General features: G+C 45.3%; 2 protein-coding genes across 5 annotated transcripts in view; one reads left to right on the forward strand and one right to left on the reverse strand.

Annotated features, from left to right (window-relative positions):
• LOC134205763 (uncharacterized) overlaps positions 1 to 20,525 on the forward strand; it is a 474,885-nt gene that overhangs the window by 153,003 nt on the left and 301,357 nt on the right. The gene's annotated exons all lie outside the window — the stretch shown is intronic.
• The window catches only part of LOC134210865 (uncharacterized), a 34,946-nt gene continuing 14,605 nt past the window's right edge, over positions 185 to 20,525 (reverse strand). The window contains exons 2-3 of the mRNA XM_062687244.1: positions 521 to 840; positions 185 to 450 (exon numbers count right to left, since the gene is read on the reverse strand). Coding sequence (XP_062543228.1) covers positions 317 to 450; positions 521 to 698 — 312 coding nt within the window. The 5' untranslated portion in view covers positions 699 to 840 and the 3' untranslated portion in view covers positions 185 to 316. The remainder of the gene's footprint in view (positions 451 to 520; positions 841 to 20,525) is intronic.

Consider the following 20,525-nt stretch of genomic DNA (forward strand, 5'->3'; position numbering starts at 1 on the left):
TCAAAATCATCTCATCAAGCAGCCGATTCGCGGTGACCGAGCTTTGTTGGGCTTTTCGAACTTCACTCGGCGAAATGATTTCCACCGGTGGTGGTACTGACGAAGTATCTGCCTCGGAATCGGGATCCACCAATATGTATTTGTTCTTCTTCACCTCCTCGTCCAGGAATGTGCGGAACTCCTGTCGGAAGTAGTCGTTGATCAATCGCCAAACTCCGGTGCTGTAGGCAAAAAGTGCCCCGAGGAAGAAAAGGCTCTTGAACGCTAGCAGTAACATTATGAATTGGTTTAGAAATTTGTCTGACTTTTTGGGCGGTTAGAACTCATCGTCATCATCGCCGTAGATCATGGACCGAATTATCTCGTACGAGTGCTTCATCTGCGGCCACGCCATGGTAAAGAACATCACAAGCGTGTTGGCAACCACAAATAGTTTCATCATTTCGATCGCTAAATTAAGACAAAGGAAACAATTTGGTAATTTGTTTAGGGCATTCCCCCACCCGTCCCCAAAACCAACCTTGCGGTGAGCGCATGTACTCCTGAAAGCCGGAATTGGCGTCCGCATCTCCGGTTGTGGCGGTGGTTGTCGTCGCAGCTGCTTTGTCGTTACTTTTCTGCTGCTTGTCCTGCTGCTGGTGTTTGCTTCCCTTTCCACCACCACCAGCGGGGGACTTCTTATTGGCACCGGAAGGCATAATAAGGCATTCGGTCACACGACGGGTAAAGAATCGGACGAAGCTGGCTTAGGGGAAGGGACTGGGGCAACAACAGCTGCTGCTGTTGTTAGTATTGACGTGTGCGACCACAAAGGCAAACGGATTGATGAGTATGGTTGCACTGCAAGAAAAGAAATGGTTAGAATTAGAACCTGGATACGGAAAACGAGGATAGAAAAAAGTAACTCTGCCAATAATGAAAAGGAAGAAATTATTTTATCAAGTTTGAAACTTTTAAAACGCTGTTTAATTGACCTCTTCATGTTTTTAGAAATTATCAAAAAAAATCCGCCACTCAGACCAGAATCACAATTCCTATGCTAAAATAAGCCTTTTGTCAAATTTTCAGCTAAGAGACGATTCAAATATGACGTCCACTACTTTTTGAGATTTCCAGATCCCCCCTCTGTCACGCTTTTTTGTATACCTAGTATATGCAGGGTCACAAAATGTTAGACCCCCTCCCCCCCCTCAAAACATGTGACATCATTGTTGAACGACCCCTAATTCGGATCAAATTTCAAGGTGTCTCAAGTCAATTTAGTGTTTTTGGGCTCTTTTCAATTTTCAAAAAAAATATCTAACGCAAAAATAAACGTCGAGATTCATCGCAACGGCCTTTAAACGAAAGCTTTTGGTGAGGTCTACAAGTCGATTCATTTCGATTAGGTTCTGGTTTTAGTAAGTTTTAAGTGCTTTAAAAACTGTTTTACTCATGAGTCGTCGTTTTGCGAAATTCTTGAATTTATTATGAATTATTATCATATTATTATTACTTGTTCTTTCCTGGACGTTTACTCCCTGAACATACTTATACAATGAACAATTAACAGAGAAATTTTAAAAAATGTGAAGCTGAAGATTTGTTACAAATTTGCATTTGCACTTGAAAGCTTGAAAATCACTAAAACATGGTCATAAGCTAATCGAAATGAATCGTAATGATCACAAGACTTGTAGAGTTCACCAAAAGTTTTCGTTTAAAGGTTGTTGCGAGAATATTGGACGTTTGTATTTCGTGTTAGATTTTTTGCCTTTCTCGTATACAAAGTATACGTAAAGGCTATATGTTCGCCCCAAAAACAAACTTTTTATAGGAGGCTCGGAGACCAATATAGTGTTATATACCGATCGACTCAGCTCGGCGAATTGAGGTGATGCCTTTTTTTCTTCCTAAGCAATGGAGGGTGAATCTGCTCAACAGACTTTCTAGGTTGGATTTCCAGGAAGTGCAGGGTTAGGGACCACCTCCATCAGCAAACGAGGAAGGCAGGACTGCATCCCCGACCCGCTAAACCGTTTCCATTGCCGCCAAGTCCATCGTCCCTTCGGTACAACCAGAAAGTAATGCTTCAAAGGGGAGGGGATGGGGGGCCAGTGCACAACGCACCCTCGAGGTTAGCTGCGTGTCCTTGCAGCATCGAACATCGTGACTCGCTTTTTTAGAAGAACACCATGGTACCGTGCCAGCGCATTGCCGGCTTTCCAGGTGGCTCTACCACGCCCTATGTCCTCGGAAAGTGGGAAGGGTCGACTTCGCACCTGCTTCCCTCTGCACGGCTGGTATCAAGAATGATAATGCCGCGTGCACCTCAAATTGACCTCTCTGCGATAGGTCCAATTCGCCAACACACAGAGGGACTTGCCGACGCGGTGCCTACGCCTGCCCCAGCCTTGACGAGGACCCCTTTCCGCCCTCGGGCTCGGAACCCGCCCGGTTGACCGACGCCGACGATACCATGTTGTTCTTCGCGCTGCCACTTGTTCGATAAATGAATCGAGTTCGACCGCAGGGCACCGGTATGACCCATGAAGCTGACTCCGAACCCTTGGACCACCTCTTATTTGCGCCTGAGCTAGCCTTTCTAGGTAGTGTACTCTTAGGCACATGAGCCTATACGTACTTTCTAACTTCCTTCTGTAGCAGTTAATACACAGGGCCGTGCCCCAAGCTGGCCCCCCATACCTCACAGAGCGATACCTGGACAGAGCGACACTAGCCAGAAGCTTGCGCTTGCTGGCATAAACCGCAGAGCTATTGAACATCATTCGGGACAATGCCACTATAGCTGTGGAGGCACGCTTGCAGGCGTAATTGACGTGGCTACCAAAGCTGAGCTTATCGTCGATCATTACCCCCAAGAGTTTGATGGAACGTTCAGAGGTGACCGCGCAGTTGCCTGCCCTTATCACTGCTTGTTGCTCCGACTTTCGGTCGGCTCAGTCTTGTGGTGAGCCAGTTCTAACTTCCTGGAACTCATCCACTCCTCCACAATTGCGATCGAGTGGGCTGCAGTCAACTCCACCTCTCCCATCGATTCGCCGTAGACATCCAGTGTAAAATCGTCAGCGAACCTGACGATTACCACGCCCCCCGGGAACTTCAACCTCAAGACACCGTCGTACATGACGTTCCATAACACCGGACCCAGTATGGAACCTTGCGGAACCCCTGAGGTTATGTCAACGCACTTCCGCCTAGCCTCAGTGTCGTATACCAGTACTCGATTCTGGAAATAGCTTCCGAGAATCTTGTACAGGTACTCGGTAATTCCAAGACGCAGGAGCGCTTCTGCAATAGCTGCCCAGCTGGCACTATTGAAAGCATTCCTCACGTCGAGAGTTACTACTGCACAATAGCGAACTCCCCTCCTCTTACACTGGATAGCTATCTCCGCGGATTTGGTAACCGACAAGATAGCGTCTACGGTCGACTTACCCTTTCAGAAGCCAAACTGGTTACTCGATAGACCATCCGCACCCTCCACGCGTTTCAACAACCTGTTGAGGATGATCTTCTCGAGCACCTTCCTCGTCGTATATTGGTCTATATGCCGACGGATCCCCCGGTGGTTTTCCCGCCTTTGGCAATAGGACCAAGCTCTGCCTTTTCCATGCTTCAGGGATGACTCCCTCGTCCAGGTATCTCTGCGTGACAGATCTGAACATCTCGGGAGCCTCAGCAATAGCCGCTTTAAAGGCCAGGTTCGGAATACCATCCGGTCTTGGCGCCTTACCTACACTAAGGGACTGTGCAATCACCGCAAGTTCCACCATGGATACCCTTCTCTCGTCGGCCACCCTGGCCCCTGGTAGCTCCACAAAGTGAGGCCAGGGACTTGGGTCATGACGTGGGAAGAGTCCCGCGATGATCTTCTCCAGCAACTCTGGGGACCGCTCTTGGCCATTACGACCCTATAGGCGTCACCCCATGGATTCGCGTTGGAACTATGACACAGGCCCTCGAAGCAGGCTTTTTTGCTTGATTTAATCTCAGTCTTCAGAGCGGCTCTAGCAGCCACGAACGCAACCCGTCGTGCAACACGCTTCTCCTATGTGCGTGCTCGCTGCATCCGCCTCCATGCCCGTAGGCAATCTACCCTCCAGTTCGAACTACTCGTTTGGCCAGGGCTCCAGAACGTAATGTCGATAATCGACTCGGCCCCGTTCCAGCTGTAGGTACTTTTGGTACCGGCATTAGCCAAGTCCACATTCAACATGGCCAGTGATTCCAGTAGGATCTGCCCCCGTTGATTCGTGGATCGGCTTCCCCATTCCACGGCCCAAGCGTCGAAGTCCCCCGCTATCACCACCGGCCTACGTCCCATCAAGTTAGCCGTCAAACAATCTAGCATTCGACCGAACTGCTCGATCGACCATCGATGAGGCGCATAGCAGCTGCAGAAGAAGACCCCGTTGATTTTGGCCATTTTAGACCCATCGGTGACCCAATTACCGTTCTTGGCGGGTACCCGGTAAGGATCTGCTATGATGGCGATATCCGTCCCCCGTTCAGCAACTGTCTGACACAGCTGCATCACAGTGGTTCAGGTTTAGCTGCGTTACCTGCACTTTGATTTTGCAGCACGCTTAAACGCCGGGCACTTCGAACCCCCCATGGGGTGCTTGCTGTTCACAGCTTTGCTGGAACAGATCAAACAGTTGGGAGAGTTCGTGCAGCATTGTGCCTTATGTCCATCCAATCCGCAGCGTCGGCAGAGCTTGCTGCTGTCAGGGCCTTTGCAGTCCCATTGCTTGTGCCCCGGTTCCAGGCACTTGAAGCAAACTTCGGGTTGCTCGTATATGCCCACAGGGCACACCGACCATCCCACCTTGACGCTCCCTAACTTAACTACCTTGGAGGCGTCCGCTGCAGATAGCCGAACCAATGCTACCTGTATCCCTGCCAGACCTTTCCGTAGCCGAACGGCTGCGGTGGACGTCTCCACTTCACACTGTCGCCGCAGTGCCGTGAAAAGCTCTTCGACTTCTGTGATCTCGTCCAGGTCTTTAACCCTAAGATTCACCTCCGTAGTGAGTGCCCTCACCTTGACCGTCTCGCCTAGGACTTCCTCCGCCAACTTCTTGTAGGCGGCGCCCTTTTGCGAGACGCCCCGCTTCAGCTCGAGGATCATCTCGCCCGTCCGGGTGCGTCTTATTCGACGTACGTCGGCGCCGAGTTCACCGAGCTTGACGTCACTCCTCATCGCCTTCAAGACGTCCGAGTACTTAGCCTTGTCCGTCTTGTTGACTAGGGTATCGACCCTGGAGCGATTGGCGCCTATCCTAGACTTCTCTTCTCTTGTTCTTGATCAGGGTCCAGGAGGCGTCATCCCCCTCTATTTTCCTGGTCTGGTGCGGCTGAGAGCTCTCAGCCTGCTGCTACCCCTTACCACCGTCTTTCCTGGGTTGACGGACCTTTCCAGGTCCTTCCTCCCCCGGTTTTAAAGGTACCTGGCCGGGGTTCAGCTTCCCAGCCCTACTACCAGGGGTAGTAACCCTCCGCATTTTGGAGCGGCCCTCAGGGAGCTCATCTCCTGGAGACTGTCTCCCCCGTTTTTGTGTCTGCTCCGTTGGAGCAGTCACCCCCGACGTGCCCGCGAATACTTGAGCCTCAGTCTGGGTAGACTTTGGCACCACCGTCTTCGCTGGCACGCCCTCGGTCGATTCAACCTTGCCCAAATCCACGAATTCTTGGGCCTCAGTCTGGGTAGACCTCGACTCCACAGATTTCACGGGTTCGCACTTGGCCGTCCCGACCGCCGTTTCCAGCTTGGCGTCCAACATCGACTTTCGAAGTTTCAGCAAGCTCCTCTTGAGTTCCTTACTGATATTATGCTTCGATGACGCAAAGTCGATGATGGCGTCCAGCTGTTCCGTCGCCACCTCGAAGGCCGAAAGCCCATCGCGTTTGCGGTTCATCGCTTTCACAAGCCATGGGCCGTCTATAACCTCTACCGGCGGAGCCTGGGAGATGGTTAAGTGACCCACGCTGGCGCTGCGCACTGAGCTGCCGACTATTGCCTCTGGCCTCCTAGCCGGAGACCTGAACAACACACCTCTTGCAAAGGGATTGTCGCCTACACTACTACCACTAATTGAAGATCGATTTCTTCGCATTTGCATTCGATGCATTATCCTGCTCCATAATTTCCTATTGAAAATTGGCCGGATCGGACAATGGGCTTGGAAGTTATGCAATTAATTGCATATTATTCGGCAACTCGACCGTACGAAAACCATTTTTTGTTAAATATCTTGGCTGTGCATATGCACAGCATATGTTTCGAAATGTCAACCTCCTAGGAGGTTGAGGGTTCGAGTCCCTCCAAGACACGTGGATTCTTTTTCGCAAATTTCATATCAATTTGTCCATTTCGAAACATATGCTGTGCATATGCACAGCCAAGATATTTAACAAAAAATTGGAAGTTATGGTCAAAATATTTTTTCATTTTCAAAAAGCGCGTAAAAAAGTCTAGCTCACTTTTAATGCACTAACCCTCAACCGATTTCCTCGCAATAGGTTGCATTCGATGCAGAATCTTGTTTCATTATTTCCTATTGAAAATTGGCCGGATCGGACGATGGGCTCAGAAGTAATGCCGTGTAATCGCCCAAAATACTATTTTTTTACCGCACGAGAAAGGCATCATCACCGCTAGGTGGATTAATCTGGGTTTTATATCAAAATGTTGCGTTTTCATATCATTGTCCACGGCGATCGGTGAAAACCTCAAACTTCTATGAGTCGATATTGAAGGGACCTTCGACTAATGGTAATATCGAGATGTGGAATAGAAAATCCTTGGAGAGCTGTTGGAAGGAATCGTCACAATAGCCCAGAAACTATTTTTTAATTAAATTTGACTCAGTACTCAATTTCAAATGAAGAACAATTTCAAGCGCATAACCAACTTTTTGAAGACTTGTGGCCAGGGTAGACAATGTGATCTAAATCGATTTCAAACGCATAACCATCTATTTGTTGGAAAACACGGAGATAGAAAAGCCGCAAGCACGGTACATGTTGATATGAACATGAAAATGTCCTCTCCTACGGTTTTGCAGGGCACCTCATAGGTTCCAAGAGTAGACAATGCCACTAATCGACTTCAAGCACATGACCATCTGTTTGGTAGAAAATAACAAAGAAAGAGCCACCGCACGGCATATTTTGGTGTTAAAATGGAAATGTACTCTTCTACGGGTTCCCGTGGGCACCTCATAGGTTCTAAGGGTGGACAATATGTCAATAATCGATTTCGAGGTCACCTATTTGGAGGAAAATCACGACGAAAGAGCCACCGCATGTCATAGGTTCTAAGGGTGGAAAATATGTCAAAAATCAATTTCGAGGGCACCTATTTTGGAGGAAAACCACGACGAAAGAGCCGCCGCATAACATATGTTAGTGTAAAAATGGAAATGGCATCTTCTACGTGTTCTCCGAGGGAACCTCATAGGTTACAAATGTTTCGATTTCAAGCGCACGACAATCTGTTTGGTGTAAAAATGGAAATGTCCCCTTTTACGGGTTCCCCGAGGGCACCTCATAGGCTCCAAGAGTGGCCAATTTGGTCAATTATTGATTTCAAGCGCATAATCATTTATTTTGTGGAAAATCATGACGAAAGAGCCGCCGCACGACATATTTTGGTGCAAAAACGGAAATGTCCCCTTCTGCGGGTTCACCGGGGGCATCTTGCATGTACCAGGAGTGGCCAATGTAGTCACTTATCGATTTCAAGCGCATTAAAATCTGTTTGGTGGAAAATCATGACGAAAGAGCCGCCGTACGGCATATTTTGGTGTTAAAACGGAAATGTCCTCTTTTACGGGTTCCCCGGGGGCACCTTGCATGTACCAGGAGTGGCCACTTTCGTCGGAAGCCCTCCCATGGACCATACATTACCATTTTAAGAGAATCTATAAAGAATTGACGATCGAATGGCATATATGGAGCGATTTTTATGCTCCCCTTATATGACCGACAAGGTCCTCGTGGAAGTCGTTTCCCGGTGGCAATTGTCTCCAGAACCAGCATATCACCACATAGCCACAAAATTGATGAGTTTATCTTTCGAACGGTATATGAACTTTGTAATTCGGTTAAAATTTGACTGTTTTATAAGCATTTACATTTCTGGGTCAATATGACCCTAACATCTCATTCGTAACATTTTTTATGGGGTCGTTCCTGTTGCACCTTAAAATACTTTTTTCATGTCAGATGCTTCATTTCCACAAAATATTAAAAGTCAAGAAATTTCAGAACGATCGGATTATCAGGTAAAAAGTTATTCTATTTTGAAGTTTCGTTTTGGGTCATATTGACCCCAACATCTTACTAAGGTTAAAGCGAATTGCTAGATGATCACTATGCTGCCGTAATCTGAAAAAGTGACGTATACGCCATTTTCCAAAAATGGTGTTAACGAGTAGTACTCATCGAGCTCTTTAACAGAAAAATGGAAAACATGCATGTTGTAAAATGGCTGTTACGTCACTTTTCCAGATTACGGCAGTATGGGTGTAACCCTCGTCCACCCTCCAATCCAAGTCTGGTGCCAGACCAGGACTGACAAACGTTACGTCAATCCATGACTCGACCCCGTTCCTTCTGAACGTTCTAGCGGAACCATCATTGACTAGCGCTAGGAGTGTACCACCTATTGAACCTCTATCTCAACTACGTATTGTCAGATCTTTGTCTTCCATGTTATAACCCGTCACGAGCTAACTTCATTCAAGGCAGTTGAAAACGATCTGTCCATGAAACACGCAATTCAAGGAATACTTCAAGAACCGTGTTCGGCATATGTTGCTGAGCTTGCCGCAAATAATTTCGCTTTGGGGATGATTTCCGATCAGCCCGTAGACCATTATTTCATCTTTTTGGATAGTCTTAGTTCTATCGAGGCACTCCGGTCGATGAAACCAGTTAAGCAAGCATCTTACTCTCTTACAACTACAAGAGAGCCGATGCGTGATTTGGTCGAAAGATCATTCAAGATTATGTTTGTATGGGTCCCATCCCATTGTCTAATATATGCGGCAATAAGAAGGCGGACTCGCTTGCAAAGGTGGGCGCACAGGAAGGTGAGGTTTATGATAGACAAATCTCCAACAACGAGTTTTTCCCATTAGTCCATCAGAGTACTCTTCAAAATTGGCAAATTATTCGGTCACACAACGAACTTGGACGGTGCCTATTTTCCATAGTTCCTAAAGTTTATGCGCGAGCGTGCTTCAGAGGTGACGACTTAAGTCTAGGCTTCATTCGCACGATGTCGAGACTTAAGTCCAATCACTATCCACTAAACACACATCTCTACAGAATAAACCTGGTTGTTAGCAACCTATGTAGGTGTGGAGCCGGTTACCATGACATCGATCACGTAGTTTGGTATTGCTCGTAAAACAACGCCTCCAGAGTGAAACTATTGGATATTCTTGTGGCCCGAGGTACCGTACAGGGAAGTAAGAAGTGAACCAAAACTCGAGCACGACGCTGCGCTACAACGTGTTATTGACGTCAAATACCCAGATGTGCAGCTGTAATACCTCAAACCTAAATCCCAACGTCGTCCGTCCTGAAATTACGCAATCTAACCCTGAGTCGCCACGAGTGTCTTGGTCTACGCTCTTTTCCGGGTCTGGGTCATTTGGCATAAAGTCATTTGGCATAACGCCATTTGGCATAATGTCATTTGGCATAAAGGCCATTTGGCATAATGGTCATTTGGCATAACGGACATTTGGCATAATTTTGAACTGTAAGAAAAGAGTGGTCATTTGGCATAACGGACATTTGGCATAATTTCGAGCTGTGAAAGCGAAAGGGATATTTCATTAAAAGAAGGGATCACATCCATCATTGCCTCAATCCGGACAAGCGCCTCTTTTTAAAGAAGGGATCAAATCCTCCATTGCCATAATCCGTGCAAGCGCCTATTTTTAAAGAAAGGATCACATCCACCATTGCCTCAATCCGGGCAAACACCTTCTTTTGAAGAAGGGATCAAATCCACCATTGCCTTAACCCGACAAGCGCCTTCTTTTAAAGAAGGGATAACATCCACCATTACTTCAATCCGGACAATCGCCTATTTTTAAAGAACAAATCAAATCCTCCATTGCCATAATCCGTGCAAGCGCCTATTTTTAAAGAAGGGCTCACATCCACCATTGCCTCAATCCGGACAAGCACCTTCTTTTAAAGAAGGAATCACATCCACCATTGTCATAATCCGGGCAAGCGCCTTCTTTCAAAGAAGGAATCACATCAACCATTGTCATAATCCGAGCAAGTGCCTACTTTTAAAGAAGGGATCACATCCACCATTGCCTCTATCCGGGCAAGCGCCTTCTTTTAAAGAAGAAATCACATCCACCATTGCCTCAATCCGGACAAGCGCCTTCTTTTAAAGAAGGAATCACATCCACCATTGTCATAATCCGGGAAAGTGCCTACTTTTAAAGAAGGGATCACATCCTCCATTGCCATAGTCCATGCAAGCGCCTACTTTTAAAGAAGGGATCGCATCCACCATGGCCTTAATCCGGGCATGCACCTACTTTTAAAGAAGGGATCACTTCCACCATTGCCTCAATCCGAGCAAGCGCCTTCTTTTAAAGAAGGAATCACATCCATTATTATCATAATCCGGACAAGCGCCTAATTTTAAAGAAGGGATCACATCATCCATTGCAATAATCCATGCAAGCGCATACCTTTAAAGAATGGATCGGATCCACCATGACCTTAATCCGGGCAAGCACCTACTTTTAAAGAAGGGATCTCATCCTTCATAGCCATAATCCGGCAACACGCCTTCCTCCACTGCTCTAGTCCGGGCATGCGCCTACTTTTGCATTGCAAATGCATTCTTTCCACGAGAGGACAATGTCTTTTTAATATTGTTATTGACGGGTGTTATACTTACTATTCCGGGATGTTTCCCGCACCACTTAGTCACCATTTAGCGAACGCAAAGAAAAATTATGCCAAAAGACACTCACTTTTGACGTTGGTTACAATTATGCCAAATGTCCGTTATGCCAAATGACTGTTATGCCAAATGGCCTTTATGCCAAATGACCTTATGCCAATTGGCGTTATGCCAAATGACTTTATGCCAAATGGCCCGCTCCCCTCCTTTCCCCTTACTAACTGTTGATAATAAGATGATATCGATTGTAAATATCGACTTCGTAAAGTGTCATACACGCCTGAGCCTATCAAATAAACGCAATAGATAAAAAAATGCACATAAAATTTCAACGTTATTCGCATGCTTCCACATCATCAGGGCTCGACCCCATTTCTCAGAATTTGGGCCAAGTCAAATCAAGCTGTAAGTTTTTCGTTACATTCGCATGACAAAACTTCTCTTAGTGCATGCAACAGACTCGGACAGAACGAACGTGCAAACCGGATCAACCTAATATATTTTCGGGCAGTGAGACTAAATAGAATATCCTCAATAAAACACCTTCCTGTTTTTTTTTGCTCTGCAGAGAGGGTGTGTGCCCCATCCCAGTATCGAGCATTATGTTTGGAAGGATTACAACAAACATTCATCCAGCAGAGTCGGGATGTGTGGCGTTCGGAACATTGACATAGGAATGTTGTAATTTGTTTTTCCTGTTGTGTGTTTTTATTTTTGCAAGCAAAGGGCCTGGTTCCGGTTGCTTTCATCCAAGCGGAAGCGTACCGATGAAAGGTTCAATCAATCACGTCCGTTTTGCCGGATTTCGGAAAAACATTGTGTTAGTATGTTGGTTGTTTCGGACTACAATCTATGTGTGCTAAGTGTGGAGTGGAGAGGTCTAAGGTGGATTGAGAATTTTTCGGAATGAAGTATTGGTAATGATCAACAGTGATCTATCACAGTAAGAAACGGTGTTGGGAAATTACATTTACGCACATTTTCAATGTTAAAGCCCCCTTATTGCAGGTCATTTTTCAATCAGAAACAATCTTCATGCAGGCAGCCCCTCATAAATCGCCTCTAACGAAAATATTGCAGCCCCTGGGTTTCCATCCATTTAGCACAAAACGCTCCAAAATTGAATCAAGGTTTTTAGAGCATCACCAAACGATCGAACGGGCCTGCTCGATTAGATAGTATTTAAGTTCAGCATAATAATGGCAATAGCCACCTAAGCAGAACCAGAGCCTCTAATAATGATGTTAATGACTGATGATTACCGTTGACTCAAAAGTGGTGGCAGCAAACGCATTACCCGAAGTGAATGGTCGGAGGCAGTGTTGACAATTAATTTATTTTATGATTAAAATATTCTGAAATCTAACATAATAACAATTTTACTTCAATTTGAATTCTGTATTGCTACTTATTTCTTTTTCAATTGAAAGTTCATTCGCACACTCCTATTTCAATTGAATAAAACAGCAGCACTGTTTCTGTCCACCGAAAGCACACTCTGCGCATCGCACTTAGTTTGGGTTTTCTTGAATCAATTCAGGCATGAAACCAAACAACAGAAACAATAGCCCACCTTGCACTGCCGACCCAAGTCGAATTATTGCCATACGTCGGCTCGTAATTAGTTGTAAGGGGCAATAGTCCAAAATGCAACGTTGGGATTTATTTCTTTTTATCTATAAAATCTAAGTAATAATTTAGCTATTAGCTTCTAGATAACAAGTCCAAGAGGCAATCTATATCCATGCATTATTTGTTGAGCATTTTTACGTGGGTCCCTAAAATGCTATGAATTGAAATAAATTTTGGATAAATTTTGAAAGTATTTCTCCCATTCTACGCTAATTTATCTTAAAATAAGTAACATATTTAACAATCATTTTCGAAAATTTACGTGTAGCATAAAGGACCATCCCCCGCCTCATAGACGGATGGAAGCAAAACCAGACAAATGGTGGGCGGTGGAAAACAGTTATTACTTTGATTTATTATTTGATGGCTTCACAATGGAGAAGCCTGCCCCAGTCCCGGTTCGGTCCGGGCGGGGTCTTGTTCGTCGACGTCGGGTTGGCCTTCACCGCTAAAGTTTGTTGTGCAATTTTTCCTGCCTGGTTCGAAAATTGTATCACCCGACCGACCGACCGGGAAATGGCGCCACACCGCACCGTTGGCGTTGGGGAGGAGTAGCTGCCACCAACCGGTGTGGTGTGCGCGCGCGGTGGTAGATTGGTTCCTAATTAAATTAGTGTTCGTTTCTCATTATTGAACGTGACGCGGAAGAATGGAAAAACTAAAAGTTCCAGTTGTAGGAAGTGTGACTTTCTGCAAACTGATGTTAATTTAATCGCCCGTTTGTCTTTTTGACGCATTTAGACCGAGACAAAGGTACGCCGCCGTGACCTTCGTCAATGTCAGAATGCGTTTGATAATAGTGCGTAATAAACATTTTTGGGATCTAACTCATCGTGGAAACCCAAATTAAGTTAAAGGTTGGATTTCTCCTTGGTATTTTTTTAGAGGAATCCATTTCTTTCTGAGAAACAATAGCGATAAAAATAGAAGGATGCACGCGACATTTATGTGAAATGTAAATTTTGAGCAAACATCTGTATATGTACCAGATTTCCACAATATCCTAATTCATCCACTGAATGGTTATACTTTCTAATGAAAATAACACAAACACACATTTTTATTATTTCCAGGGCAGCAGGGACTATGTCCAAGGGCTTGACGATCCCTCCCCATCTGCCATCTGCGAGTTGTGGCGCCTGCCTAGGATGTGGTGGGGTTTGACAGTGGGCCCTGTTAAACCTCTATAAAAAGCTGCATGTATCCGCAAGTAGGCTCCGCCAAAGCGACCGTGTGCCGCTCAAAGCGCACAAGCCCAAGTCCTGGTGTTAGGTGGGACGCTAAACAGCCCTGACACGACGGCCCTCCGACGAGACAGGAGGTTTGCGCAGGCCCAATAAGCCGCCTTTAAAAACAACTATTACGAACGACATAGAAGATAATACGACTCGATACAATCGGCAACGACGAATAAAGGATCACGATTGGAAGCTTGGAACATGGAACTGCAAGTCGCTAGGCTTCGCAGGTTGCGATAGGATAATCTACGATGAATTACATCCCCGCAACTTCGATGTCGTAGCGCTGCAGGAAATCTGCTGGACAGGACAGAAAGTGTGGAAAAGCGGGCATCGAGCGGCTACCTTCTACCAAAGCTGTGGCACCACCAACGAGCTGGGAACCGGCTTCATAGTGCTGGGAAAGATGCGCCAACGCGTGATTGGGTGGCAACCAATCAACGCAAGGATGTGCAAGCTGAGGATAAAAGGCCGTTTCTTCAACTATAGCATCATCAACGTGCACTGCCCACACGAAGAAAGACCCGACGACGAGAAAGAAGCGTTCTATGCGATGGATGCCCACTGCGGCACGTCCAAATCGTCATCGGCAACATGAACGTTCAGGTTGGAAGGAAGGAAATGTATAGACCGGTCATCGGACCGGATAGTCTGCATACCGTATCGAACGACAACGGCCAACGAACGATGTATAAACTTTGCAGCCTCCCGCGGAATGGTAGTCCGAAACACTTTTTACCTCGTAAGAATATCCACAAGGCCACATCGAAATCAAATCACCTAGTCAAGAAACGGAAAACCAAATCGTCCACGTTCTATTCGACGGTAAATTCTTCTACGACATCATGAACGTACGCACTTACCGCAGTGCGAATATTGAATCCGACCACTACCTCGTTGCGGTATGCATGCGCTCAAAATTCTCGACGGTGTGCAACACGCGACGAAGCCGAACGCCGCGGCTTAACATTGGGCGGCTACAAGGCGATAGACTCAAGACTACGCGCAGCTGGAAGTGTCACTCTCAATGGAAGAGCAGCTAGGCGTAGTTTCTCTTGAAGATGGCTGGAGAGATATTCGATCCGCCATTGGAAGCACCGTAACCGCTGCACTAGGCACGGTGGCCCCGGATCAGAGAAACGACTGGTATGACGGCGAATGCGAGCAGTTAGTTGAACGTGGCACGACACAAACGCGCGCGGAACAGACAAAACTCGATTCTTCGGAGGAAAAAGCGCCAGCAGGAAGATCGAGACCGTGAAGAGACGGAGCAACTGTACCGCGCTAATAACGCACGAAAGTTCTATGAGAAGTTGAACCGTTCACGTAAGGGCCACGTGCCACAGCTCGATATGTGTAAGGACATAAACGGGAACCTTCTTACGAACGAGCGTGAGGTGATCCAAAGGTGGCGGCAGCACTACGAAGAGCACCTGAATGGCGATGTGGCAGACAACGGTGGCAGTATGGTAATGAACCTAGGAGCGCACGCGCAGGACATGCGACTTCCGGCTCCGAATCTCCAGGAAATCCAGGAGGAGATCGGCCGGCTGAAAACAACAAAGCCCTGGAGTTGACCAACTACCAGGAGAGCTGTTTAAACACGGTGGTGAAGCACTGGCTAGAGCGCTGCACTGGGTGATTACCAAGGTTTGGGAGGATGAGGTTCTGCCGCAGGAGTGGATGGAAGGTGTCGTGTGTCCCATCTACAAAAGGGCGATAAGCTGGATTGTAGCAACTACCGCGCAATCAAATTGTTGAACCCCGCCTACAATGTACTCTCCAAAATTGTATGAAATCAACTAACACCAATTGCAAAAAAGTTCGCGTACCAGTACCAGGCGGAACGCTCTACCGCGAGCCAGGTGTTCGCCGTACGTCAGGTATTGCGGAATGCCGCGAATAAAACACATCATCTATTCATCGACTTCAACGCTGCATATGATACAATCGACCTGTACCAGCTATGGCAGCTAATGCACGAACACGGATGTCCGGATAAACTGATATGGTTGATCAAGGCGACGATGGATCGGGTGATGTGCGTAGTACGAGTTTCAGGGGCATTCTCGAGTCCCTTCGAAACGGGCAGAGGGCTACGGCAAGGTGATGGTCTTTCTTGCTTGCTGTTAAACATCGCTTTGGAGGGAGTAATACGAAGGGCAGGGATTGACACGAATGGTACGATTTTCACGAAGTCCGTCCAGTTATTTGGTTTCGCTGACGACATTGATATCATGGCACGTAACTTTGAGAGGATGGAGGAAGCCTACATCAGACTGAAAAGCGAAGCTAAACGGATTGGACTAGTCATCAACACGTCGAAGACGAAGTACATGATAGGAAGAGGCTCAAGAGAGGTCAATGTAAGCCACCTACCACGAGTTTCTATCGGTGGTGACGAAATCGAGGTGGTTGAAGAATTCGTGTACTTGGGCTCACTGGTGCAGCAGAGAAATTCGGAGACGCATAGTGGCTGGAAATCGTACGTACTTTGGACTCCGCAAGACGCTCCGATCGAAAAGAGTTCCCCGCCGTACCAAACTGACAAACTACAAGACGCTTATAAGACCGGTTGTCCTCTACGGACACGAGACCTGGACGATGCTCGTGGAGGACCAACGTGCACTGGGAGTTTTCGAAAGGAAAGTGTTGCGTACTATCTATGGTGGGTTGCAGATGGCGGACGGTACGTGGAGGAGGCGAATGAACCACGAGTTGCATCAGCTGTTGGGAGAACCATCCATCGTTAACACCGCGAAAATCGGAAGACTGCGGTGGGCCGGGCACGTAGCCAGAATGTCGGACAGTAATCCGGTGAAAATGGTTCTCGACAACGATCCGACGGGAATAAGACGGCGAGGTGCACAGTGGGCAAGGTGGATCGATCAGGTGGAGGACGACTTGCGGACCCTCCGCAGACTGCGTGGTTGGCGAAGTGCAGCTATGAACCGAGCTGAATGGAGAAGTCTTTTAGGGGCATCCACAAAGTACGTCACGCTCCTAGGGGGGGAGGGGTTCCGAGCAGCGTGACGACTCATACAAAAAATTTAGAGGTTTAATACAAAAAGTGTGACGAAGGGGGGAGGGGGGGTCGAAAATCGCCGATTTTTGCGTGACGTACTTTATGGATCTTCCCTTATGTGCAGCACAGGCCACTCCGGCCTTAGTCTGATGATAATAATAATAACATTTTATTATTTCTAAGGAAAGTTTAATATCGATGTGAAATTATATTTTTTCAGAGTAGCTTTGTTGTTCGAAAACGCAAATATTAAAGACATGTTGTTGGCGTACGGCCAACGAAGAATAAGAATTCCAGGTTTTTAATACAACGTATATTAAAAACTTTCTGCAAAAGGATAACAATGGCTCATTCAGAAGTATGCAGTATAGTTTTGTCAAAGAAACTTACGTTTAGGGTTCTTACTCTTTCCTATGCTATTCCCCAACTCCTACTCTGGTTGAAATATTACTCCTGTAAAAAGACTTCATTAGTTAATGTTTTACCTTCGCAGTTTGTTCTAATATTTACCCTCACTTCAGGCTACGAATATCAGCAGTGCTTACTGCTCACTAGCTTAAATCCTACAAAACGAATTTAGCTATCAACCGAATACATTAATTAATTTAGTTATTTAACGCATGATCAATTCAGCTCACCGTGAAACCTAATATCGAACTCTTATCCGATTTTGAGCAATATAGTGTAAGTATAGGTATAGTATAGAATAGTTTCTACGAATGGAAAAATATTTAGGTTATTTAGGCACATATTCAATATTCATAATCATAATACACTTCGTCCTACTCTAATATATTAGAATGGGAAGGAGAATTATAATTTACTTATACACTATTTAAATAAAAAAAAACTAGTTTTAAACTGAATTTTACGTTTGACACATTCGTTTGCAGGCACATTTCATAGTTTTCAGCATACCAATACCTCTGTTTAACATCCAAACTATTGTGAACGAAAAGTGGTCACGTCATCCCGTCCGAGAGCCCGGTGTTTGACGTTTCACGCTTGACGTTCCGTTGTCAATCCCAGGTAAAGCAACGGGGCGACCTAGGGGTCGTGATACATGTCAAAATCGCTATTATTGGTAGGAATATCATACTTTTTATTTGCTTCATCAGATTTAAATTGAAAGTTATCAAAATCATTATACGGTTAAGAATAACATTTTACAAACATACAAAAATAAACAATAGTCACAACGATTAACGAATTAATCTGTGCCCTGAGAGGAACGTCCAATGTGTTGCCCATTGCGAGCTATGACGAGGTTTCATTAAAAATTTGTGTCCATCAGTCAAATCCCTCAAATGTTCTGGTGAGGGACAATTTTTCAAGACGATATATCGCACTTCACGCATGGGCTGTCAAGGGTTTTTATGCCTTTGCTGATTCTCATTCGCGATGTCCTTTAATCGTATCTGGTTTGAGTGTATTTTATTGTATTTTTTATGATTTATGCACAAGGTTTTCTAAATCAGTTTTGCTTTTCTTGAATCTCTTTATTTATGTTTGTATGACATGCAGGAAGTTGTATGAAAGGACCGTACTTTCATCCCGATTTCATTATAATTGTATGAGAGTTTAATTGGTATTGTAATCCTAATATTTTCATACTTAAGAATTGCGGCTCCTCTAAGTGTCATGCATGACTGAGCTTACCAAATTAACAAACTATAGTTAAAAAATGCTCATATTTGCACTACCTTTGAGATTCTGGGACATTTTCCTTTGTTATATAATTCTGGAAATATTTTAAGGATTTTGAGAAGAATACACACAATAAATAAATAATTAAAAAATCATGGCAATAAAAGTGATAAGCATTAAACATCTGAAAAATCTATATAAGACTACCTAGTTCGATACATTGGCAAAAAAAAAAAAATGATCATAGAATACATACTATTCAATGAGAAATGAGGAAATATTTTGGCGAAAAATGGAAAAGACTATTTTGGAGCTAGCTAGCGGAAGCTAAGCGGATCGGACTAGTCATCAACACGTCGAAGACAAAGTAGAGGTTCACGAGACGACAATGTGGGCCACCCACCGCGAGTTTGCATCGGTGGTGACGAAATCGAGGTGGTAGAAGAATTTGTGTACTTGGGCTCACTGGCTCAAAATGACACCAGCAGAGAAATTCGGAGACGCATAGTAGCTGGAAATCGTACGTACTTTGGACTCCGCAAGACGCTCCGATCGAATAGAGTTCGCCGCCGTACCAAACTGACAATCTACAAAACGCTCATTAGACCGGTTGTTCTCTACGGACACGAGACCTGGACGATGCTCGTGGAGGACCAACGCGCACTTGGAGTTTTCGAAAGGAAAGTGCTGCGTACCATCTATGGTGGGGTGCAGATGGCGATGGTCCACACCGCGAAAATCGGACGACTGCGATGGGCCGGGCACGCAGCCAGAATGTCGGACAGTAACCCGGTGAAAATGGTTCTCGACAACGATCCGACGGGCACAAGAAGGCGAGGTGCGCAGCGGGCAAGGTGGATCGATCAGGTGGAAGATAATTTGCGGACCCTCCGTAGACTGCGTGGTTGGCGACGTGTAGCCATGGACCGAGCCGAATGGAGAAGACTCTTATATACCGCACAGGCCACTTCGGCCTTAGTCTGAAAAAAAAATAACTGTTTTGGAATTCGCTTTTCAAATTTTCTGGCAGCCCCTCCCCTTAGTTACGCAAATGCCGAACGGTCATCGAGCCGAATAGGATGTAAATGATAACAAATAAGACGTCAGTTATTCCTTTTCCATCTTTTTACTTGTTTCTCTTTTGCCACTTTCTCACTTCTTCTATCTTCTTTCCTTCCTCCTTCTAACTTACTTTTCTTTCATTTTTCTTCCTCCCAAGAACAAGGAGTTACTTTTTTCTTCATCATTTTTCAATATTCATTTTTCGTTCTGCCGTATTTCTTCTTCCTTTTACATTTTTCATTTATTTTTCTTCCTTCTTCTTATTTTTTCTACCCTTTTCATTTTATTTTTCTTTTCATCCTATTTCGTTACTCTTTTCTTAGTCACCCTTCTTTCTTTTTCTTCCTTCATCCTTCTGTCTTTTTTTCCCTTATTTCTTCTTCCTTCTTTATTCTTTCTGCTTCCTTCTTTCTTCTTCCATATTCCTTCTTCCTCTGCTCTCCCTTTTCTTGCATCTTCTTTCTTGCTTCTTCGTTCTTCCTTTTACATTTTTTACTCCCTTCTTCCTACTTCTTCCTACACCCTTGTTCATTCTTCCATTTCTCCTTCTTGCTTCTTCCTTTTTCTGTCTTTACTCTTCCTTATTCGTTATTTCCTTTTCTTTAATCTATTTTCCCTATTTTCTTTATTTCTTCTTTCTTTTTCTTCTTGCTTTTTCATCTCCCTTCTCATCTCCTCTTCCTTCAAACTTCCACAATGTCTGTTTTTAATTTTTTACTTTTCACTTCTTATTTTTCATTTTTCCTTTCTCGCTTATTTCTCACTTCTCTATTATCACTCCACACTTCTCGCTTCAAATTTCTCACTCCTAACTCCTCACTTCTCACTTTTCACCTCTCACCTAGAGGTGTGCGCCGCCGCCGCCGATATTTTTGCATTTGTGTTTAAAATCTGTCACGCCACTGATCTATAATTTTTCACACCGATTCAAATTTGAAGAAGTCCGCAAAATTTTCAGTGGACATTC

The sequence above is a fragment of the Armigeres subalbatus genome, chromosome 1 (genome assembly GCF_024139115.2).
Source record: "Armigeres subalbatus isolate Guangzhou_Male chromosome 1, GZ_Asu_2, whole genome shotgun sequence".
NCBI lineage: Eukaryota > Metazoa > Arthropoda > Insecta > Diptera > Culicidae > Armigeres > Armigeres subalbatus.